Source organism: Mirounga angustirostris, unplaced genomic scaffold, assembly GCF_029215605.1.
Source record: "Mirounga angustirostris isolate CCGP_5_RB_7025 unplaced genomic scaffold, mMirAng1.0.hap1 SCAF_1, whole genome shotgun sequence".
Classification (NCBI taxonomy): Eukaryota; Metazoa; Chordata; class Mammalia; order Carnivora; family Phocidae; genus Mirounga; species Mirounga angustirostris.
This window is the reverse complement of record NW_026991709.1, coordinates 128168812-128193379: the sequence shown is the minus strand read 5'-3', so window position 1 is coordinate 128193379 and position 24568 is coordinate 128168812. Positions and strand designations below refer to the sequence as shown.

At 43.0% G+C, this 24568-nt stretch overlaps 1 protein-coding gene across 4 annotated transcripts in view; it reads left to right on the top strand.

The window, feature by feature from the left end:
• The window catches only part of NEK11 (NIMA related kinase 11), a 240926-nt gene that overhangs the window by 173432 nt on the left and 42926 nt on the right, over positions 1-24568 (top strand). For 3 of the 4 annotated variants that reach the window (XM_064587979.1, XM_045903791.3, XM_064587970.1), the window contains exons 14-15: positions 1039-1099; positions 22186-22282. In XM_064587979.1, the coding sequence (XP_064444049.1) occupies positions 1039-1099; positions 22186-22282 (158 nt within the window). Of the gene's footprint in view, positions 1-1038; positions 1100-18389; positions 20721-22185; positions 22283-24568 lie in introns of those variants that run through there. The other variant, XM_064587983.1, reaches the window with a different exon arrangement.

The window sequence follows — 24568 nt, the reverse complement described above, 5'->3', positions numbered from 1 at the left end:
GAGACAGTTTTCCAAAAGAGACATACAATGGCCAACGTGAAAAGATGCTCAATATCACTAATCACCAGAGAAATGCAGATCAAAACCACAATGAGATATTACTTTATACCTGTCAGAACAGCTAAAATAAAAAACACAAGAAATAACAAATATTGGTGAGGATATGGAGAAAAAAGAATCCTCATGCACTGTTGGTGGGAATGCAAATTGGTACAACCACTGTGAAAACAGTATGGAGGTTCCTCAAAAAATTGGAAACAGAATTACCATAAGATTCAGTAATTCCACTACTGGGTATTTACCCAAAGAAAACAAAAACATTGAAAAGATATATGCACCCTTATGCTTATTGCAGCATTGCTTACAATAGCCAAGATATGGAAGCAGCCCAAATGTCCATCAATAGATAGATGGATAAAGAAGATGTGGTGTATATATATATATATATATATATATATATATATATATATATACACTATAGAATAGAATATATATAATAGAATATATATATATATAATAGAATATTACTCAGCCATGAAAAAGAAGGAAATCTTGCCATTTGCAACAACATGGATGGCCCTAGAGGATATTATGCTAACTGAGAAAAAGATAAAGTCATAAAAAGACAAATACCACATGATTTCACTCATATGTGGAATTTAAGAAACAAAACAAATGACCAAACAGAAAAAAAAGACAAAAAACTGCTCTTAAGTACAGAAAACACACTGGTGGTTGTCAGAGGGGAGGTAGGTGGGGGGGTGGATGAAATAGGTGATGGGGATTAAGATTACACTTACCTTGATGAGCACTGAGTCATGTATGGAAATGTTGAATCATTATTAGTACACCTGAGACTAATATAACACAGTATGTTAATTATACTTCAATTGCAAAAAAATTTTTAATGGGATCTTACTGTCAAATAATTTTGCCACCAGATTTTTTTGTTTTGTTTTGCCTAAATGTGGCAAGACATTTTTTGTCAATAAATATTCTTCTGTCATACATGGAAGTAAATCCCTCTTGTTTTGACAGGACAGTGATATTGAAGCACTGGTCGGGTGTTTGGAAAATGTCCTGGGTTGCACCTCTCTAGGTAAGTTGCTTCAGATTCCCAAATGTAGTGCTACCTGCTGATTCTAATGGAATATCTGAGGATTAGAAAGCTTGGAAGGAATCTTTTTTTTTTTTTAAGATTTTATTTATTTATTTGACAGAGGGAGCATAAGCAGGGGGAGCAGCAGAGGGAGAAGGAGAAGCAGGCTCCCTGCTGAGCAGGGAGCCCAATGTGGGACTCGATTCCAGGACCCTGGAATCATGACCTGAGCTGAAGGCAGACGCTTAACCGACTGAGCCACCCAGGCACCCCACTTGGAAGGAATCTTACAGATATTTCAGTCTAACCTCTTCATTTTATACAGGAGGAAACTGAGGCCAACAGAAGTTAGAAGTCTGGCCCAGGGCCAGGCAACTCAAAATTTATTACTGTAAGTGACTGGCAGTCTCCAAGGATGAAATGGTTGGAATTCAGTGGTCTGTTGTGATCAAATGGTGGCCTGGCAGCGCATAATAGTAGACTTTCCAGGTTCCCCGGAAGAGGAATCTCCTATCTCACTCTTCTGTAGAAACAGATCGCATTCAGTCAAGTTGCAAGGACCATCACTCTGAAGGTCAGCCAGTCCCTGGAAGCGATTTAGTCTGAAAAACAAAGCTGAAATTTCTTTAGCATTGTCCGTCTCAATAAATGGGACAGCTGTGCTTTTACTATTTCTTAGTTTCTCCTTCTTTTTCTTCAATCTGAAAAAGTCCAACTGTGGAAACTTCTAGCAGTAGACAATAAATTGTCACACCTGACATGGGTAGAAGGACAGAGGATATACAGGCTGAGATTTTTTTCTTTGAAATTCAACTTCGGGTTTTTAAAGTTTTTAACTGCATGACCAAAAGCAATCTCCTCACAGGGAATGGCAGGAATAAAGATCAAGTGCTCAAGTGTGCAAACATTCACCACTATTTTATTAGGAGCTTTATGCACAGTTTATATCCTTTTTGTTGCTTATTCCACGTCTCTGTGTATGAAACCTCGGTCATAAACATAGTTCCTGGGTTTTTTCTCCTGATCATCACCCTACAATCTGTTCCACTGCACATCAGTAACACTTACTGGGTACATTTAACTCCCAAGTATGGATTTGAAGACCAGGAAGGCTTTCCTTTGGCCAAGTCATTTTTCTTCTCCAGACTTTGGATTAGATCAGTAAGATTCAGACTGGGTTCCTTGGGGACCTCCAGGAGCCGACAAGGCTCTGAGCAGCTAGAGAACAGAAACCCATGTCTACACAGCTCATCTGTGCTTCTCCAGAGTCTGACACAGTGTCTGGTGCAGAGGAGGCCCTTAACAGATATTTTTAAATATTTTTAAGAGAAATGAGATGCACACCCTGCTCCTTTACCAGCTTCAACCAAAATAGTTTCACTCTTTTATCTGTTTTATAAATTAGACTTATACATAGGGCTGTGTCTTGAAAAAGATAGATTCCACTGCAAAAAAAGAAACTAACACTGGATCGGAGAGATGATATCTAAATTCCCTTTTAGACTGTATGCTTTTATAAAAATGAGCAATAGAAACATGGAATAAAAAAATGCATTTATCTCTGCCTGGAGCTCCCCTCAAATGACAGAAAGGGGACAAAGCTGTATAAACTTACAGGACAAAGGGAACAGAAGAGATGGGAGCAGGTGGGAGCTGTTAGCTCATTTGAGAAGCTAGGAAGCAGATGGATGCGTGGTGAGCAATTTAGAAGACGGACAAGGTGAAAGCTACATGCCTAAGATGTGTTCAGGTAAGGAGAGCAGCTAAGGGGCAGGCTAGCAGACTCTGAGATGGCGGGGCTCGTGCTTTCGAAATATCTGTCTGGGGAGGTACTCACAGTGGGACCCTCATCCCAGATGAGAATATTAATCTCAGAACTCCGGGCTTCCAGCATTACACAGAAGCCATGAAGAAATCTCCTTGTGCAGTGTTATAGGGATGAGACCGCTCGGGGGCTAGTACCTGTTTTGCTCTAACTACATTTTGGGGGGAGATTCACAGATACCGGAATCACTGTGGCATTAATATATGTCAGAACATTAACAGGATCCGAGGGACAATGTAAACTAAAATGTGTCAGAGTATAAGCCTTGTAACTTAGAAATGAAACCTCTGTGGATTGAGTGAGGCTTTACTTACATTCAGCATCAGCCTATGCACTTTGGAAATGTCCGATTGCTTATGGAGCAGTTAAGCTGTTAAGTATCTCCCACAAATATTTTCAAGAGCTTCTCTGAACCCTCAACAAGAGAGGAAAAACAACAGGTGCAAATGTCCTTTCTGGTTATTCAGACCGCACAAATTTTAACTTTGCAGCCCTGAAAACGTTGTGTGCCGTGGTTTGACCCCAACCCAACCCCAGATTTAGTTTTATTTCTATTTAAAACAGGGGTGGTGATATTTTCCCTGCCTGTATCAATAGGGAGTAGAGAGAATGAATGAGTTAGCATTTGTGTAGCTTCAAGAGATCCTGAATTCAAAGGGACCCTTTTGAATTGCAAGTTGAGTATATTAGTTTCCTCTATACATCCAGGTCATTTTTTTTTTTAAAGATTTTATTCATTCATTTGACACAGAGAGAGACAGCAAGAGAGGGAACACAAGTAGGGGGAGTGGGAGAGGGAGAACCAGGCCTCCCGCCAAGCAGGGAGCCCGATGCGGGGCTCGATCCCAGGACCCTGGCACCATGACCTGAGCCGAAGGCAGACGCTTAACGACTGAGCCACCCAGGAGCCCCCATCCAGGTCATTTTAAAGCCTTTAGATCAGTGGTTCTCCCACTTGAACATGCATCAGAATCACTTAGAGGGCTTATAAAAATGCAGGTCTGGTGCGTGGCCAACAATTTGTATTTCTAACAAGTTCCTAAGCAGTGCTGATGTTTCAGGTCTAGGCCACATTTTGAGAACCATAGCTTTAAAGTCCTTAAGCCCTGAAATTCTTACTGTGCGCCCCACACCAATTTATAGTCCAAACAAAATATTGCTAAAGTATAAAATAAAAATTTTATTTATTAAAATTATAATTTACCTCTAAGCTAAACTGAAAATAGCTCCTTTCTACACTTTTCCCCCTTTATGTGATGCTGTCTGTGTGCTGGGCTATTTGGCACCGTATACAGGAGTTACTGAGCTTCCCTGGAAGCAATATTGTATTTTTGCCTCATCCTCAGCATCTGCATCAGACATTTAGGGAGGTCTGGTGGGCTCAAGGCACTGTATGAGGTTTCAGATGTTGAGACATATTTGGAACATGGTCTCAATCACCAGGTAGGGTCCCGGACAAACCAGGCACAGTTTTGTAACAATACCAGAGAGCACCACTAGGTGCTTCTTTCACACATAGAGTTTGTTGTCCCAAATGGAGGCACCTCATTTCTGAAGCCCTAAATCCCCCCTGAAATTTCCCATGGCATATAAGACACAAGGCCAGTCATGAACAGGATGTTGAGTGATCCCAGGTGGAATTAAGAGAGGGAGGGAGAGAAGAAATTAAAAAGAGAGCAGAAAAGGCCAGAAATCAGGGCCTGGGGGAAATAGCCAAGAATGTAGGCCATTTCACCAAGGGCAGATACATTAAAACATGAAATTTCCATGGTTTAAATGTGTATCCTGCCTTTCTCCCCCTCCCCCGTTCCTTTCTTCCCTACAAATGTTTATGAAGCATGTACAATAAGCCAGATATTACAGAAAATGACGTCCCTGTCTTAATGAGCTCCCAGTGTAGTCAGGGAGGCTGATAATTAGAGGGCACTGTGATGAGGACTATACATACTGTGAACAAGGAAAGTGGAAGACAAGGGTCCACTATGGGGATGCAGCTTGGGGAGGACTTCACAGAGGGTGAGGTTTGTAATTTCTTGTGTCAGTGAGGGCAGTACAAGATCTTTTTTTTTTTTTTTTTTAAGATTTACTTATTTGTTTTAGAGCGAGTGAGCGAGAGAGAGAGAATGGGAGGAGGGGCAGAGGGAGAGAGAGAATCTCAAGCAGACTCCTCGCTGAGCTCAGAGCCCAGCTTGGGGCTTGATCCCAGCACCCTGAGATCATGACCTGAGCCGAAATCAAGAGTCAGAAGCTTAACTGACTGAGCCACCCAGGCACCCCAGGGCAGTACAAGATCTTATTCACTGTAGTATTCTCAGAGTCTAACATACAGCCTGGCACACAGTATTTTTTCAATAATCATTTGATGAATGAGTAGAAAGATGAATAGAGTTGACAAGGGGTTGGAGGGGGGTTGTATTCTTTAGAAAGGATCAAACAGCATGAAAGCTCAGAGGTAGGAAACAACTGGGTATATTCATGGAACTATCAAGAAGTTTGGTATTGCTGGAATAAGGTGTGAGAAAGGGATCAGCAAACCTGGCTATGTAGGGCTAAACCCATGAATAATCTTGTATGCCAGGTTAAAGAGCTTGAATTTTATCCTGTGGATTAGGATACCACTGGTTTTTAAGCATGGTCAGAAAAGATTACCTTTAACAAACGATAAGGAGGTAGCTTTGAAAGGAGTGACTTAAGATGGGGAACTGGTTATGGGCTCTCATTACACAGACAATAGGTAGTATTACTATAATAACTGTTCAGGCCCATCACTATTCAGTAAGGACAGAAGATGCCCTCTCACTTCCTTTTCTTTGAACTTAGAAAAGAAAATTCTGTCTCCATATTTCATAGTGACCAGATTATGAATCAAGGCAACATATGAAATTTAACATTTTTAAATGTTTATGAAATTGGCTGTACTTCTAGAGAGAGAAGTCATCAGCAGAATGATATGAGTCCTTGGCAAACTATACTTCTTTTTTTTTTAAGATTTTATTTATTTAACAGAGAGAGACACAGTGAGAGAGGGAACACAAGCAGGGGGAGTGGGAAAGGGAGAAGCAGGCTTCCTGATGCGGGGCTCAATCCCAGGACCCTGGGATCATGACCTGAGCCGAAGGCAGACGCTTAACGACTGAGCCACCCAGGCGCCCCGGCAAACTATACTTTTATAAGAAGGCTTATTTTGTAGATCCAAACTGGATGTTCTCACAGAAGCAGTTAGAATATAACAGATGCTTCAGAACCTCTCTGCCCATTAAGATCCCCTTAGTGTGTTGTGTTGTCTGATCAGTTTGGCTTTTTGAAAATTGTTACCCCTCAATTCTTCCACTGAACCTTGGTAATAACTATTTAATCTCTACTAAACAATGTGACTGATCTAGACCAGAGAAGGCATCAGGGCTTCTGATTCCTTTAGAATCTTCCTTTGCTTAAGCTCTTCAAACTCTAAGCTGTTCACTGTAAGGTTGACTGACAGCCATTTAACCTTGCACTATTGTGCTTTTCACCTTGAAAGAAATGAATTTCTTATACTAATTAGAATGATGTCATCATAGTGTTTTATCTTTCCTTCCTGACATACTGAAACCACTACATTTGAGGAGAGGAGGGACATTTTGGACCATAAACCACTTGGATAATTTTGATGCGGATGCACAATGCACAATACCTGTTTGCCATTATACTTTCTGTTTCTGTATTAGGGAAATTTAATAGTTTCTGTAAGTTCTTTAAAACTTGAAAGGATGCAACAGATTCAGAATTAGTGGCAATTTATAGAGAACCTACTATGTGTCTGCTACCATGCCAGACATGGTCATTTAGCAGATGTGTGGTGATGCGACAGGGGTAGGGAAAGGGCTTTGTAATATAAATAAATCCCTAAAACTGTAGTATTACTCATTCTTAGTAGCATACTCTTAGCAAAGAACATTCTGTATATTACTACTATCTAGGAAAAAAGTGCCAGTGATTGAGTTTGCCTAACTAAGAGAGAAACTCAGCAATCATGAATTCTTTTATCACTCATACATTAGGATATCACCAAGTTAATATATGTTGGTTTGTAAGTTCCTTGGGAGCTTCCTTGATATAATCTGAAACCAGCCCCTATGCCTAGGCAGTCAAGGAGAGGCCGAAGAAAGAGGCAGGCCACTCCAAATGGGTAGGTGGCAGGTTTAATAAGCAAGGGAACTTACATATGAGGCTTGTCTTGGGTGGCTGTAAGACGATTAGATCTCTGCAGCCACCTGCCGATGTAGAGGGTTTAACTGGGTTTAGTCACGTATACCAACCATCCAAAAGGTCTCAATACCACAGCATTACCTTAAGGCTGTGTCCTTGGAGCAGTCTGGCCCAGGAAAGGCAAGTGGAATGTACATTCCAGTGACGGGAAGGGAAGGGATGAGCGGCCTCTCATTGCTGGGGTCCGGCTCACTGATCAACCGGCAGTCAGGTCCTCTCAGTGGCCTCCACCAACAGAGTACTTGGTAGAGGAATGGTGTTAGGCCATAATGATATCTTAGGCCTGCATCTTGCCATTAAAGACTTACGATTTCAGAGGAGAACTAAGACAAAAGCCTGAATAACTATACAACAAAAGAGTAAGGATCCAGAAAATGGGGAGATCGCTTTTAGTTGAGAGGGATGGAAGTCATCAAGGAAGCTTCAAGGAGAAGATACGAGATCATTCCTGCCATAGGACAGATTTGGCCAGGAGGAGCTGAAGGCCCCACAGGTGGAAGGGAAAGAAGGAACCCAGAGGCAGGAACAGGCAGCCACAGACAGGCTTTGCTCAGGAACGGTGAGTGGTTCCATTCGGTGTTATTTGCCTGAGTCATCTCACTTGTTAATGTGACATGAACTATCTATGTAGCTAATTTTTATTATTTTTTCTAAAACAAATAAGGTCTCCTTTTCTTTGTAAAAGGTATTTACCAGGGTCTTTAATATCCAGTACCCTTTTGTGTAGAGGGAAATATTCACTACTACTTGCATTTGATTTAAGTTTCAATGTATTGAGCTATATAATTATAAAGATATTACTGCTACCTTTTCTATCTTGTTTTTATAGACTTTAGCTTTCCTGTTTATTCCTTTTAAAGAGACTCTTGTATATGGACTCCTGAATTTTCTTCTAGGATTCTTATTGTCTTATTTTCATAGTTTTTATGCCAGGTGATTTATTCTCTTCCATTTCATTTAAATTCTCCTTTTGTCATATCACAACTCCTGGATATTGTCTGTTTCTGATTCTATTTTGGTCTACTGATCTCGATTCTTTTTTTTTTTTTTAAGATTTTTTAAAAATTTATTTGAGAGAGAGAGAGAGAGCATGAGGAGGGGGAGGGGCAGAGGGAGGAGAGGGAGAAGAAGACTCCCCACTGAGCAAGGAGCCAGACGTGGGGCTTGATCCCAGGACCCTGAGATCATGACCTGAGCCGAAGGCAGATGCTTAACCGACTGAGCCACCCTGATCTCGGTTCTTAATCTTCTGTCAGTACCAGAGTGTTCTAATTATACTGCCTTTATGGGATGTGTTAATATCTAATAGGACAATTATCTTCCAATTTTCTTATGTTTTCAAAAGATTCTTATCCTCTGACATTTATTTTCCCACATGGATTTTAAGATCATTTATCCATTTCCAAAGGACACCTTTTTTTCCTACTACTAAGTTCTAAGAATTTAGTAGCACAGCATTTCTAAAGTAACCATACAGCAACACAGTGATTTCAAAACTGGTTTTAAGGTAAATGCAGAAACAGTCTTCATATATTCGTTTCTTCTCCTGACCCTTCATAAAAGTCGGTGCCTATGTTGCTTATCTATGGCTGCATAAAAAGTACTCAAACACTTATTGGCCGAAAACAACAGTACTCATTTACTGTTTTCCATGGTTTCTGTGTCATGAATTTAAAAATGGCTCGGGTGGGTGGTTGTGGCTCAGGGGCCCATGAGGTTATAGTCAGACGTCAGGACCAGTCATCTGAAGGCCGGATGACTCACTCATTCAGCAGCAAGTTGGCGGAGGGCCTCAGTTCCCGCCACATGGGCCTCTTTCAAGGGTGGCTTGGAAGTCCTCAAGGCCACTAATGCTGGACATTGGGCATCATTGCTAGACTTTTGTTCATTGCCACCTTGGGAACCTGGCCATGGCTGCCACTCCTGCCCGGGCCCTGGCTGGATGGACTCCATGTGTCCTCTTCTCACTACCAACTTCAGATACACAGTCTGGGGAGGATGTGTCTCATTGACAGAGGCTGGTCATGTGTCGACACAATGTGCCTACGATAAGGGAGGCTGGAAAAGTGAGTAGCCAGGGTTTTAGCTTCTTTAGTGCGAGCCAGACTCCGTCTCACAAAATCGAAGATTCTTCCAACAAAGGAAGAAGAATGTGAGGCCAAACATAATAATAAATATCTATTGTAGTAATGAACTTTCTGGTTCTAAGAGATGTGGAGGGAGAGATAGCCTTAAAGTGTTTTGTGGCCACATCTCTTTTGGCTTTCACAGAAGGAGTAGATGATTCAAGGTAATCCTTGTTTGACTTATCTTCTGTGTTGCTGACTGTAGAGGGAGCCATTTGTTTCGGACAGGCACTGTCTAATAAAAGGTGCGACCTTGTCCTGAATGGGGGGCCATGGCCATGCCAGCTGGGGGTGAACTCCACGGAGTGCGTGCCTGCTTGCCGAACCAAGACGCTTGGTCCTGGATCTGCTTAGCTAAGTACTCAACTGAGACCCCAGTTCCACGCCATTCAGCTGACAAGAGGTGGTCAGGACACAGACCCTCTGTCGTCCATCTCAGCCCCAGAAGCAGCTCAGTGATGCTCTTGGTATGTCTGATTGCATGCAGCACAGATGGCCATCGCTGTGCCTTCCTGGGTGAGGTGGCTGCTCCTGGGCCCCTGTCAATGAACACATTCACTTGGCCATTTGAACTTTAGAGACTACTTGTTCTTTAAAAGGGACAATATTGAGCGGTTCTTTCTGGCAGTAATTATGTCCCAGACCAATTGCTCTGTGAGGCCACTTCTGGCTGGGTCAGTAAAGCCGTGTCCCTGGCAGGGAGGGAGTTTGTCCCTCCATTTGCTAGGACAGAGGGTGTCTTTTCTAGTTCATTTAGAACTACCATCAGGTTATCTATGTGAAAAGTTGGAAATGTGAGTAAGACTGCGTTTAACTACAAATCAATTAGTGTGAGCATTTCCTGGCCCAGAACCATGGTAGGGCACAAAAGGAATATGATTCACAGTTCATATTTTTAAGGAATTTCCAGGTAGTTAGGGGTATGAACATCTCTAGACCAAGTAACTAGAATTGCAGGCAGGAAGTAATGAACATCAATGAGGATGAGTAGGCAGCATCAGACTCACCAGCTCTCTGGGCCCCACCCCCACCTGCTTCAGTAGGTTTGAGGTTGTTGGTCTTGAGAATCTGCATTTTTAACAAGTTCCCAGGTGATGCTGACGCTGCTGGTCCAGGGACTCTGCTTTGAGATCCACTGGGCTAGGATATCAGGAAAAAGGGTGTTTTTACTTCCACCTATGGCTTTATAAAGAAAATGCTGACTTTTGACAAATTTTGAAAAATTGAATCAAGTTTTTAATAAAGGTGCCTCACATTCAATTTTAATATATATTTATGACCCCACTGAAGAGAATGGTATTTACAACCCAGAAAAAAGATTTTCTTTCAACATTTAGGTTATATTAACCTGAAAGAACAAATTATTTTTGACCCAGTAAGTCTTTGTCTAGAAATTTATCTTGAAGAGATAGAGGTGGGTGTAAAGATAAATATATAAAGGTCTTCATGGCAGTGTTGCTTACCATAGTGAAAAACTGGAATAAAAATAAATGCCTATAGGGCGCCTGGGTGGCTCAGTTGGTTAAGCGACTGCCTTCGGCTCAGGTCATGATCCTGGAGTCCCGGGATCAAGTCCCGCATCGGGCTCCCTGCTCGGCAGGGAGTCTGCTTCTCCCTCTGACCCTCCCCCCTCTCATGCTCTCTCTCTCTATCTCATTCTCTCTCAAATAAATAAATAAAATCTTTAAAAAAAAAATAAATGCCTATAATGGAGACTAGTATATTTTCTAGAACAAAGAAGTTCTTTACAGTTTATTAAAAATGATGATGCAGTTATGTATTCATTGGCATGAAAGGTGTTATAAAGTAATCAAGTGTACAGAGCTGTAGTTGATACACACACACGTGTGTGTGTGTGTGTGTGCATTTGGAAACACCACAGTGTTAGCAGTGGTGTTTAAGCAGCTCTTCCCTTCTGTGGTTTCTAATTTGTCTGCACTGAACATGGATGACTTATGTGATTATTTTCTCCTAAAAGAACAGGGAAGCACTGATGCGTTTACCTTAAGTATATTAGTCAGTCTTGAACCAGCCCAACCTGCCATCACAAAAAAAGCAAGTTTTGTTTCTCAAGCTAGGATTCTCCACATTGACAGCTTAGACTAATTAAACTCCCCAAATACTGGCTTCTGGCCGCACGGGGTAAGCGCAACTGAAGAAGTCGGAGTCTGGCTTCCACAAATCTCTCCTCAACCTGTATCCACATTTAATTGCTTATTAAAAAAACCCAGACACTCTTTTTTTTTTTTTTTCTTTCTTTTCTTTTTTTTGTACTGATAGGTGCTATTCTTAGAGGCTTCTTCTGGTACATTCAAAAGGAAATGAACATTTGCAAACCCCTGAACTCCTGTTGTTTTTAATCTTCCATACAGTTCAGCTGAGTATTTGTGGTGTGAAATAACCATGTAGTAAAAATAGAAAGTTTATTTCCCATCTTCTGGTATTTATTATCTCCCCTATGAGTAGCGAGTTTTCTTTCCCAAGCTGACCCACTTTTTTCCAACTAATTTAACGTTGGTGGAGACAGTGGGGCGCTCTTGGGGAGTTGCCCTTGTGCAAAGCACTGTGGTGGTTGCCGTGGGGCCGAGGGAGGTGGCGTAAATTCGTCCTGGGCCTCTGCGAACAGCAGAACGCCTTTCTGTGTATCACTGGTTTGAGCTTTACTGGAGCCTTGTGCACAAGCTTCTTGCCCAGGCGAGGAAGCTGAGTCAGTTTTGTAACTTAGCAAACATCACAGAGTCGGGACTCTAAGTGCTCACTTGAATGTGCCCTGGCTCCCTTCCCACTGGAAGCTTCTGGAGGCTGTTCTCTCCCGGACCTTCTTCTTTCCTCCGGACTCCCTCCTTCACCAGCCTCCTCAGGGGCTTGGGCTTGGGCACAGCTGCCGCTGACGGCAACAGCTCTCCTAGGTGGCGGCTGCGGACAGTATTCCGAAAGAATTGCTCAAGGGGAGGGGTAAAGGGCTACATCGGTATCTTTACTATTGCTCTTGTTTAATGCTCAACTTGTTCATGTTGCCAAGACAACCACCTCCATGCCCCTGTTTCTCCCCTGTGTCATGGCTAGGGTTCTTCAGGAAGCAGCCTCTGACACGAAGTCGAGTGGGCAGGATGCTTGCTTGGGAGTGCCCTCAGGAGAGCCCTGCGGACAGGAGAGGTGAGGCAGAGGGGGGACGGTGCAGTGATGCAATCCTTACAATCCTGGCCCAAATCCATGGGAGTTCTGGACTTACCAGAATTGTCTGCATGGGCCAAAATGGCCAGGATTTCTACCTCTACCATGGTCAGTCATTAAATGTGGGCCACATGGGAACGGCGTGATCTTGGGCAAGGCAGCTTTCTATGGCGGAGGCAGATCCTGGAAGGGCCGCAGCTGGAGGCTGGCTGGCCGGCCATCTGCAGCGCTCCAGGCAGCTGGGGAACAGCTCCTTCCTTGAAGGGAAATTGGGGTGGTGTGTCACTATCCGTGGGGTGTTGAGGTAACAGTGAAGACAGAGAGCAGCCTGCTTTGCAGATTCTGAGGCAATTTTACTGACATCCTGAGGTCCACTATCATCACGAGAGAAGCTCAAGGAAACAAAGATGAGGGTCAGATAAGCCTCTCAGCAGAGTGGCACAGCTCTCACACGCCCTACTGGTTCATGGTCCTCCATAATAAGCCCTGAGCCATCGTCTGGAGAGGCAGAGAGATGAGATGACAGGTGTCATGTTCTCCCCAAATTTCAACCTTTGGAGGAGGGGTTTTGTCTGAAAATTTCCTGATTTTTCAAAATCAGCTCATGAAAATCCTTATCTGGATGTGTCATTTCTGTGAAGGATTAGAAAGATCACACATTTGGCAGTCAGGAAGCCACAGTTCTAGTCCTGATTCTGCCTCTTTCCTTATAGCTCTGTGACCTGGAGCAAGCCACACAGCCTCTCTTGGCCTCAGTTTCCCGATCTATAAGATGAGACAAGTTGGCGTGAAGAGGTCTATAGTCACTTCCAGCTCAGAATTGTGAAGCTTCTCCATCGTCTAGGCCAGGAGTTGATAAACTACAGCCCACAGGCCAAATCTGGCTCAATACCTGTTTTTGTAAATAAGATTTTACTGGAACACAGCCATGCTCATTTATTTACCTCTTGTCTATGGCTGTTTTCATGCTACAACGGCAGAGTTGAGTGGTTGCAACAGAGATTGTTTGCCTGCAAGTCTAACGCTACTTGGCTCTTTACAGAAAAAGTTTGTCAGCCCATAGACAAATCTTCCATCATGTGCCACTCTAAAGAGTAGGGGGAACAATGTGGGCCATGAGGACGTGCCTTTGCAATAATTTGGGCCAAGAGGGGCAACTGTATTTCTGGAGTGTTCCTGAGGCACTTGCAAGAAATGGGAGGGTAAAAGATTAGCAGAGAAACATCCTGCACGTACTGTGCACGAAGGGCAGTGTCTGCAAGGATTCCTGAGTAAGCAATGTCCCAGGTGCTTACATGGGATCTTGTTTGCCAAAATATCCAGCCCTGCAGTCCCTGCATCAGCTCTTTATCACCCACATGGCAGGAGGTTTTGCAGGGAGGATGAACGCAGGTTTCTGTTTTATCATCAAGGTCATCCATCCAGGCACTGAGCTGGGGGTAGTAAATGAGTAGAGCAAATGTGTAAAGGGAAATTTTGGAGGAAATGAGAGAAGAAACTCTCTCTGCTGGTGAAATGTCAGAATCATCAAGCTGTCACTCCTTCGGGGAAAATAGCTTGGCTGGTAAGAGACCATAGAAGTAGCAGGAAGCCCGACAATATTACTCTGATGAGTTGTGCTCTGCACCCTTATGAAACACAGCTCCTAGTTGCCGACTGTCTCTTCATATCGTCTTGTGTTCATCTCACTGTCAAAACATCCCCAGGGGATAGTGTCAAGTGTTCTAATCCTCCTCGTCCTGTGTTGTGCAGGTGGGGAAAGACTTCAGGATGACTTTTTCTGATGTTTCAGAGTGCCTGCCCCATTGATTGTTGGTGCCAGCCATTTGCCTCTTAATATTTGGTCCTTCTGGTTGCTTATCGTTGTTGTTGTTATTAGTATTAGTGTTGCCTTCCCAAGGAAATTCCACCCCCCTGGAGGTCCAGGGAGATGTCTTATACCAGGTCATAGAAGGTTCCAATTGAGAGAAGGCCGATGAAACTGCTTAAATATAATATGAGCAAACTGAGGCTCTGGGAGGTGACCTGAGGGCTATGTAGCCAGTGAGAGTAGAACTAGAACAATAACTCTGGTCCTCTAACTTGAAGGCTAGTGCTTTTCCCGAAGACTCTCAGTACCCCTCTTTGCAGCATGGTGTCTTATGTCAACATACCAAGTAGCACTCCTGGTGATCATCTAGACGGATACCCTGTCTTCCCTAGTAGACTGCAAGCTCTTTCTGGGTTAAGGACCATGGCTACTATTTAAATTACCATTGACTTTAATTCCTACCTTCAAGCATCTAAAATATAATACCTCCCTTAAGAAACTAGAAGAAGATGAGCAAATTAAACCCAAAGCAAGCAGAAGAGAGGAAATAATAAAGACTAGAGTGGAAATAAATGAAATAAAGAATCAATAGAGGACACCAACAAGACCAAAAATCCTTAAAAAGATCAACAGAATTAATAAATCTTTAGCCATAATGTCCAAGAAAATAAGAAAAAAGACTCAAATTCATGAATCAGGAATGAAAGGGGAGACATTACTACTACCCTTAAGGAAATGAAACAGATTATAAGGGCATACTGTGAACAATAGTATGCCAGCAAATTAGATAACTTAGAGGAAATGGACAAATTTGTAGAAAGACACAAATTACCAAAACTGAGTCAAGAACGAAAAATCTGAATGCGCCTATAACATGTAGATTAAATTAGTAAACTAAAAACTTCCAATAGAGAAAAGCTCAGGCCTAGAAGGCTTCACTGGTAAATTCTGCCAAATATTCAAAGAAGAATTAATACCAGTTCTTCACAAGCTCTTCCAAAAAATGGAATATGAGACAACACTTCCCAACTTATTCTATGAGGCCATTCTTTTATATCAAAACCAGACTAAGACATCACAAGAACAAACAAATAAAACTATGAGCCAATATCCATCGTGAATATATGTGCAAAAATCATCAACAAAATACTACTAAAATAATTCCAGCAACATTAAAAAAAAAAGGATTATACTTGATGACCAAGTGGGATTTATCCAAAGAATGCAAGGGTCATCTAACATCAGAAAATCAATTAATGAAATAAAACATATGAATAAAGGGCAAAAACGATGTGATCATCTCAATAGATGCAGAAAAAGCATTTGACAAAATCCAACAACCTTTCTTGATAAAGAACACTCAACAAACTAAGAATGGAAAGGAACTTCCTACACCTGATAAAGGGCTTCTATGAACACACCTATAGCTAATTCATACTTAATGGTGTAAGAAAGAATGTTTTCCTCCTAAGAACAGGAACATGACAAAGACTTCATTCACCACTTTCATTTAGCACTGTGCTAGAGGTTCTAGCCGAGGAAATTAGGCAAGGGCAAGAAATGAAAGGCATCCAGATTGGAAAAGAAGAAGTAAAACTATCTCTATTTGCAGATAACATGCTCTTGTACGTAGAAAACCCTAAGAAATTCACTAAAAACTATTAGCACTAATAAGTTAAGCAAGATTGCAGGATACAAGATCAATACACTAAAATACAGTTGTATTTTTATACATAGCAGTGAACATTTCAAAAACGAAATTAAGAAAACAATTCCATCTACAATAGCATCAGGAATAAAATACTTAGGTATAGGCCACTGCTGTGACCAAGATGGCCAGGAGACTCGTTCCTTCCTCAAGGATGCCTGGGCCAAGGAGCTGGTGCTGGTCGCATCCTTCACCATTGGGGTCCTCACTATAATTCTGCCAACCCTCAGCCCTTTCACCAAATATGCTACCATGATCAACCGGGCCACACCCTACAACTATCCATTCCTCCCCCTGCCCCCCCAGATGATGGGAACATGTCCAACGCACCCACCCACCCTCAGGATCCCTAGGAACCAAGCTTGGAGTAGCTGAAGAAATGGTGAGCACCTCTGGTGATATGGTCCTCTCACCTGTGGCCCCCTCCCCTGTGGCCAATAAAATGTGAAAAGTGACCCTTCCCCCGCCAAGAAAGAATAAAATACTTAGGTATAAATTTAATATGATACATGCCTTATGCTGAGATGAACTTTGGAGGTACAAAGATGAACAAGGTAAAAAATATTTACAGATTATATATTAAATAAAAGTTTAATATCTGTAATACATAAAGAACTACAGCTCAACAACAAAAATACAAACAATTTAAAAATAGACAAAGGACTTGAATAGACATTTTTTCAAAGAAGATATGTAAATGGTCAATAACCACATGAAAAGTCATTAGGGAAATGCAAATCAAAACCACAATGAGATGCCACCTCACATCCACTAGGATGGCTATAATTTAAAAACCAGAAAACAACAGTGTTGGCGAAGATGTGGAGAACTCACACAATAATGGGAAGGTGAAACAGTGTAGCTGCTATGGAAAACAGTTTAATGGCTCCTTAATCAGCTAAATATAGAATTACCATATGACCCAGCAATTCTACTCCTAGATATGTACTCAAAAGCATAGAAAGTGGGTACTCAGATACTTGTATGCCAATGTTTACTGTAGCATTACTCATAATACTCAAAAAGTGGAAACCACTGAAGTGTCCATCAACAGATGAATGGATAAACAAAACGTGATGTATACAAAGAATATTATTCGTCCGTAGAAAGGAAGTCCTGCTAATGCCATACATTGATGAACCTTGAAAATAGTATGCTGAGTGAAATAAGCCAGATCCAGAAGGACACAAATTGTATGAGTTCATTTACATAAGGTACCTAGAACAGTAAAATTCACAGACGCAGGAAGTGATTAGAGGTTAGTAGGGATTTGGGGAGAGGTGCATGGGGAATTATTTCCTGACTGTAGAGTTTCTGTTTGGGGCGATGCAAAAGTTTTGGAAATAAATAGTGGTGATAGTTGCATATGGCGAATGTACTTATTGCCATTGAATTGTACACTTGAAAATGGATTAAGAAGTTAAAAAAAAAAGATGAACAGGACATAATCTGCGTAGTCAGGGAGCTTACTAACTGGTTAGAAAAGTACAGGGGAGGGGCGCCCGGGTGGCTCAGTTGGTTAAGCATCTGCCTTCGGCTCAGGTCATGATCCCGGGGTCCTGGGATCAAGCCCCACATCGGGCTCCCTGCTCCGCGGGAAGCCTGCTTCTCCCTCTGCCTCTGCCTGCTACTCTGCCTGCTTGTGTGCTCTCCCTCCCTCTCTCTCTCTCTCTGTCAAATAAATAAATAATCAAAAAGAAAAGAAAAGAAAAGAAAAGTATAGGGGAGTGGAGTAACAGATTCATCTCTGTGACTATGAGTATTAGAAAGCAAACCATGGTGGGCAGTGCCTCAGCTGACATCTGGCCCAGTGGCTGCCATAGAGTGGATATGCACTCTGGGAAGGTTCCAGTAGGGTTGCCAACATCTAGGACTGTGGAATAAAACAAGGCCTGGTTTCGAGTTCCGCCTATGTCATGTGTCAGTTGTAATGAACTTGGGTAAGTTACTTACTGTCTCAAAGCTCATTCATTGAAAAATGTACCTACTTCCCAGAACCCTCACATGACATGATTTACAGGTCAGCTGCTCAGCACAGGGCCTGGCACTTGTCTACTAAAAAAGGGTTAGCCATTATTATGTTGTTGTTGTTGTTAATGCTGATTTGGGATGAATTTGGATAGAAGTAAAGTTTTTAAAAGACCCTAAATCTAAGTACCGAAATACAAGTCCTGTACCTGGTACAGGAGCCAAGGATGGAAAGCGGGGGTGAGCCGTGGAAAGATGGGACCCAGGAAAGGAGGATGGCAGAGAGCCGACCGTGACAGGGCCTAGAGGAGAGAGAGGAGAATTTGAGGGAGACAGACCCCAGGCTCAATGACACAAGGGAAGAGTGTGGTTGGTTTAAAAGGAAACTCACCAGAACCACTAAGTGGCATTGGTTTGCTGTTGTGTTTCCCTAGGAATCACAGGTCCTACCTGTTCCAGGGAAGGGCATGATGGGGATGGAAGAAGGAAGCGAGAGCTGAAATTGTTCCAGGTTACATTTCCTGTCACCACCTTCTTTTCAAAATGTCTGGACCTTCCATTTTGAGGCTGACCCGTGGTTTGAGCCATGAGCACAGTGGAATTCTCCATGGTGTGACCATAGTCACTCTCCCTTTATTCTAATGGGGTCACAGTCTCCTTCTAAGGAACACACAACCCACACAGTGAGTAGGTAGAAGGAAGCAGGACATGGCTGCCATTTGATCCCCTGCTCTTCTCTGGCTTGAGGCTGAAGTCAGAGCCACTTAACACCTACGACAGGGCTTTTCCCAGAGGCACACCCGAGTCAAGTATCTTCAGAACTCACCACTGGCGGAATAGACTGGTCAGAGTTGTTTTGTTTTGTTTTTTTGTTTTTGTTTTTGTTTTTTTATAATGTTTTTGTTTTTTTAAACATCTTCCTTGGCCACTCCTTACGTGTGCCCATATCCACTTTTTAAAAATTATCCTAGGTAGAAGCTTCATTTGATGACTGGTTGCTGGACGTTCTTCTTAGAAACCGATGCTTCCTGTCAGATCCACGATTCTTTAGAAAAAAGATGGAGGTGAAGCAAAAGTGAGGGATAGCCAAAGATAGACAGCGAGGGGCAGACTTACTCATGGGAGGGTGCACTTCCAACCTGTGGCGGGAAGCTCCTTGGGAAGAGGGTATACAGTTCTCGCAGGAAATTTGTGAATTCATACATGCACCTAACATTATGTGTCTTACACATACGTACTACTTCCAAGGCCATGAACCTTCTGTTGAAATTAATAAAGAGAAGATTAACTTTAGAAAATCAACACAAGGGGGGCGCCTGGGTGGCTCAGATGGTTAAGCGTCTGCCTTCGGCTCAGGTCATGATCCCAGGGTCCTGGGATCGAGCCCCGCATCGGGCTCCCTGCTCGGCGGGAGGCCTGCCTCTCCCCCCTCCACTCCCCTTGCCTGTGCTCCTCTCTCACTGTGTCTCTCTCTGTCAAATAAATAAATAAAATCTTTAAAAAAAAAAAAAAGGAAATCAACACAAGGCTTAAGGATTCATCTATTTTTTAAGTCTGAGAAAGCAGAGCTCTAGAACCAGAGCTTCATGGGCCTGCAACCAGTGCAGCTGCATGGTGTCCCAGGCTCAGGAGGGGGCCTTGCACTTGGGGTTTAGTAAAATCCCTAACAATTTTATCTTTGAATTTATGTTTATGAGTGAAGTCTGATGGGACAATGGAACCTATGCTGGGGGCTTGAAGCCTCACTTGCATGCTGCCTCCAGCCACCCCCCGGGAAGATTTCTCCACCACCCACTCCCTAACTCCCTCCATTCCCTATGGGGGCCTGTGCACAGATAGGGGAGGATCAGGGGCAGGCGGGGTCCTTGAGCCCCTGCAAGGGTCTTCACCCTCCTTGAGAGTATCTATTCCAGTTCCTGAGGGAGAGCACTAAATGCCCCATAAAAAAACACCGTGACAGTCCACAAGTAATCAGAAGCAGAAGAAAGTAATCAGCTTTTCTCTTGCTTTTTGAACAGGGGGCCTTGCACTGTCATTCAGCTGTGGGCCCCACAAATTATGTAGCTGGCCTGTCTAAGCTTGTTGGAAATGCAGAATTCCAGACCCTACCCGCGCCTACTAAGACAGAATCTACATTTTTAATAAGATCTCTAGGTGATTCATATCACATTGAAGTTTGAGAAGCAGAGTTCTAAAACACACTCGGATTCAGTGACTCTGGGATTCATCTAAGAAGCTGAAGTCTATGATTCTAGCCCAGTCGTTTTTATTATGATTGCTAAATGTGTTGTCCTTCTCTTTGACATAAAGCAACTGCTATTCCTGGTGAAAGGTGGGATGGAGAGGAAAAAGCCTGGCCAATAAGAAAAATGAAAAAAGGAATTGCTCTTGAGCATCGAGCTTTGTCAGCGCTGGTACTTGAAATGGTATTTGGCCTATTCTCTGCTCCGGCTCAAGGCTTAGCATCTTTCCCAGCAATACTGAGAGCCCTACTGAGGGGAATCGTGGCCACAATAAAATAAACTGCAGCTCTTCTGGAAATTTCTTTGACCTTTATTTGCACAAGTCTTCAGGATTTGCCAGCTCTCTGGAAGAGAAGGGAAAGCAGCACCTTCTTTTCTGTCTTGGCAGGACTGGTTTTTGAGCTTGCGTTTTACTTGGTGTAGTGTGGTGATGGTTTTAGTAACTTTTCAGGATCTAGGGAAGATGATTATAAAAAGCAACCAATGAGCACATGAAACGAACCCCCTATGCCATCTCTCCTTCTCACAAAAGCCTTCCTTGGGGAGAAGCAGCTGTCCTGGCCAGAGCTGGTGGGAGGGGAAAGCTGAAATAAAGCTTCTGTCTGACGCCAGGGGAGGCTGAGGCGGGTCTTCCCTCGGGGTGTGGAAGGGGTGATCGCCAGGAGGGAGCCAAAGGGGAGCAATCAGTCACTGGCCATAACTGGTGAAGTACCAGAAAGAGCAGGAGCTTTATAGAGTTCATACCTGTCGAGCCAGTAATTCTGCATCTAGGGATGGAGGCTGCGAAAAGATCGGAGATTCTGACCAAGAGTTAAGCAGGAGAGTATTCATCTCAACGATAGCCATGAGAGCAAGCAGTTCAAAGTGAGATGCATGCCCTCCCAGGGGGTGTACAAAAGAAGGGTGTAGTTGAGGAATACTAGAATTTGCATTTAATTTTTTAAACTTAAAAATATAAGAAGAAAGCTTTGCTAATATGTAATATGAGAACTGGCTCTCACTCCCTCATTTGGTCCCTAAATCAGACAGTCACGTGTTACAAGAGATGGGGTGGGAAGCGTGGGAATGTCCCAACATGGGGCCTTCTGGGATATAGCAACTACTACGTGGATATAATTTATAAATGAATATTAGGGCATTCAATGTTTTTTCCTGATGGAGTGTGAGGCACCTTGTGGGGGATGTAAGGAATGCACAAGGAAGATTCTGCTCCAGCTCCGGGAAGGACGGTATGCAAATCCAACTCTGCACGACCCCAGCCCTCGCTCAGGGGCCCTCGTTAGCTTCCTAATGGGAAGTAGTGTGGTTTCAATTGATGGACTATTTCCTTCCCTTCAATTCCAACATGCCTTGTAGGAGCCTCCAGGGTTTATCAGTAGAAACTGTAGCTTTCTCAGCAGATTTCATAACACTGCAGCTCTCATTAACAACACTTTACCTCCTGAACCCAGTTTTGGCCTTCTGCTCTGTTCTGCTGAAGTTCACGGCTGCAGGTGACACCCCCCCACACACCAACCGTCAGCATCTTGCTTTCCATTGCAAAAACGCAATGCTCAGGTGCGGGATTAAGATAAAGGGAAAACTAATCTTATTAGAAAAACTGTCTCAGTCATCGGAGCAAATACCACACCTGCTGAAAGCAACTGCTAAGGGCTCCTCTGGAGTGTTGGCTTTGTCATTGATGCATTTCCTGGAGAGTTTGCTAGTCTAAAGCCCATCTTTTAAATAATGGTGTTCTGTTTAAGGAATCCTTTTGGTGAGAGGCTTGGTCCTGGAATTCCTTGTGCGTATTAAAACTATAAATAATCTTGTCATTAGGAATCAATCTCCTTAATGTGCATGTCATAATTGAATTCATCTCTAATTAATGTAGCATTACGTAGTGGCGAAGGTGGATTAACTTCTGTTTTCTGATTGCCCTTGAATGTTGCCTCCAAGTTGCTGGAGTGCTGATGAAGTCCGTAAGTGCTGTGCATTGATGTTTCAGACACAAGGACCGTCACCAGCACAGCTCCAGACATGTCCCCGGGACCAACAGTGTTCACCAGCGCAGTGGCCAGGAGCAAGATGAAACACCTGAGGGAGTAAGTAGCATGTTGCCTGAGCCCTAGGAGAGTGGAGTGTGAGCCTTATTGACAAAGAATGTGATCGGATCATGTAACGCTATTCCTCTTGGTCTTCACAAAAATAACAGCTGTGCTTTTCTAGAAGCAAAGGTGAGTGGAATGTGTAAAAACTCAGTGGGAAAGGCCTGCATCTGGATCGAAAACTCCTGCTGTGGTCTGAATGTGTACCCACACATCCCCCAAATTCATATGTTGAGATTCTAACCTTCAGAGGAGATGGTATTAGTAGGTGGGGTCTTTGGGAAGTGCTTAAATCATTAGGCCTCATGAATGGGGTTAGTGCCTTATAGCAGAGGTTCCAGAGAGCTCCTTAGCCCTTTCTGCCATGTGGAGACACAGGGAGAAGGTGCTGGCTTTGAACAAGGAAGAGGGGGCCCTCACCAGAAGGCGAGCATGCAGGTGCTTTGATCTTGGACTTCCCAGCCTGCAGAACTTCGAGCAATACACTTCTGTTGTTGATAAGCTACCCAGTCTATGGTATTTTATAGCAGCCTGAAAGAATAAAGACAGCACCTGATACAGACTTCTTGGCGAAGAAGAAGTACCCAGCCTCCTAGTCTAAATTCTCCTGTACAATTCATGTCTCTAGATCAGCGGTTGGCAAATTCTCTCTGTGGGGAGCTAGATAGTAGATAGGCTCTGTGGGCCATACAGTTTCGGTCACAATTTCTCAACTCTGCTGTTGTAACACAAAAGCAGCCTTCGGGGCGCCTGCGTGGCTCAGTTGTTAAGTGTCTGCCTTCGGCTCAGGTCATGATCTCAGGGTCCTGGGATCGAGCCCCAGTCTGGCTCCCTCCTCAGTGAAGAGTCTGCTTCTCCCTCTCCTCTACCGCTCCCCCGGCTTGTACGTGCACACTCTGTCTCTCTCTCTCTCTCAAATAAATCAATAAAATCTTTAAAAAAGCAGCCTTAGACAATATATAAATGAGTAAGCATGGCTGTGCTTCAATAAAACATTATTTCAGACTGAAATTTGAATTTTGTATAATTTTCAGGTATCACAAAATATTATTTTGATTTTTTTCAACCACTTAAAAATGTAAAAACAATTCTTAGCTCACGAGATGTACAAAACAAGTGGCAGGCCACAGATTTGGCCTGTGGGCTCTACAGTTTGGAGACCCCTCCTACAGATGTTCCAACTCAGAAACTTTTTTCTAAAATCGACTTCCTGTATTGGTGGTGTTCATGCACAGTTAGGGAAGTTTGGCAAACATTATTTTTCAGTCAATATGCATTTATATTGTTCTTGCAACACCACACATCATCATACAGGTTAATGTTTGACGGCAAAGGAGAAAAAAATGCTGAAAATTATTTCCAAGCGTAAAGCTGGTAATGTGTTTAGATGCCTATTGTTTCAAGTCCTGCTTCTGTCTGAGTGGCCACCTAGTAACAGAGTTACCATGGAAACAAGTGAAGCCCAGGAACTGGAAGTGAGAGGGAGTTTGGACTAAACTTTCTTGCCTCTGCCTCCTTCCCCTTCTCCTTCCTAGGAGGAGATTATGGAAAAGCCTTTGTTAATCTCCCAGCTGATAATCTTCAAAGAAAAGCTACTCAACTATTTCTCCCTTAAAATTTAATAACGTGGAATTGTCAGATTTTTGATCTAAGACTTCATCACTTTTGCAGAGTACACAACATTCCATTTGCTAGCATATTATGAAATGCTTTAACTAATTAAAATGAAAGTCGTTTTGGCAAAATAAATGACAAAGATATGTTCTAGTGATTTCAGTCCTAGTATTTTTTTTTTTCCTTCCTTGTTGCTTGGCTGAATTTGAATTTGACCAGGTGTTTTCTGGCTCACGTTCTAATGTGGATCAGTGCAGCTTGGGTTCTCTCCCCACGGTTGGTATTGTTTCTTTGGCAGAATAACCTGCCATCCCCTCATATCCCACGTCGCAAAGCCTGTACCATTCCAGAAAAGGCAAAAAGGAAATTGCAGCCACAGGGCTAAGTATCTTTTGAGGATGCTGTGCTTCCTGTTCTAAGACTTAGAACACAGCCAGAAGAGAGGGGATCTTGCCATTCTTGCACAGTAATGTGCTGTGTGCTCTGCGTGTGCACAGCAACTGTTGGGACATGAAGAGCAATGAATGACCTTTATCCCCAGGAACTTACAATGCAGAGAAAGCACCAGACTTCAAAGTGGAAAGCTAAATGGACAACACAATGATTTTGTAATATGAGGTAAGGATTCAGAAAAGCCTCCAAGTGGGACCATGCCCATGCGCCAAATGG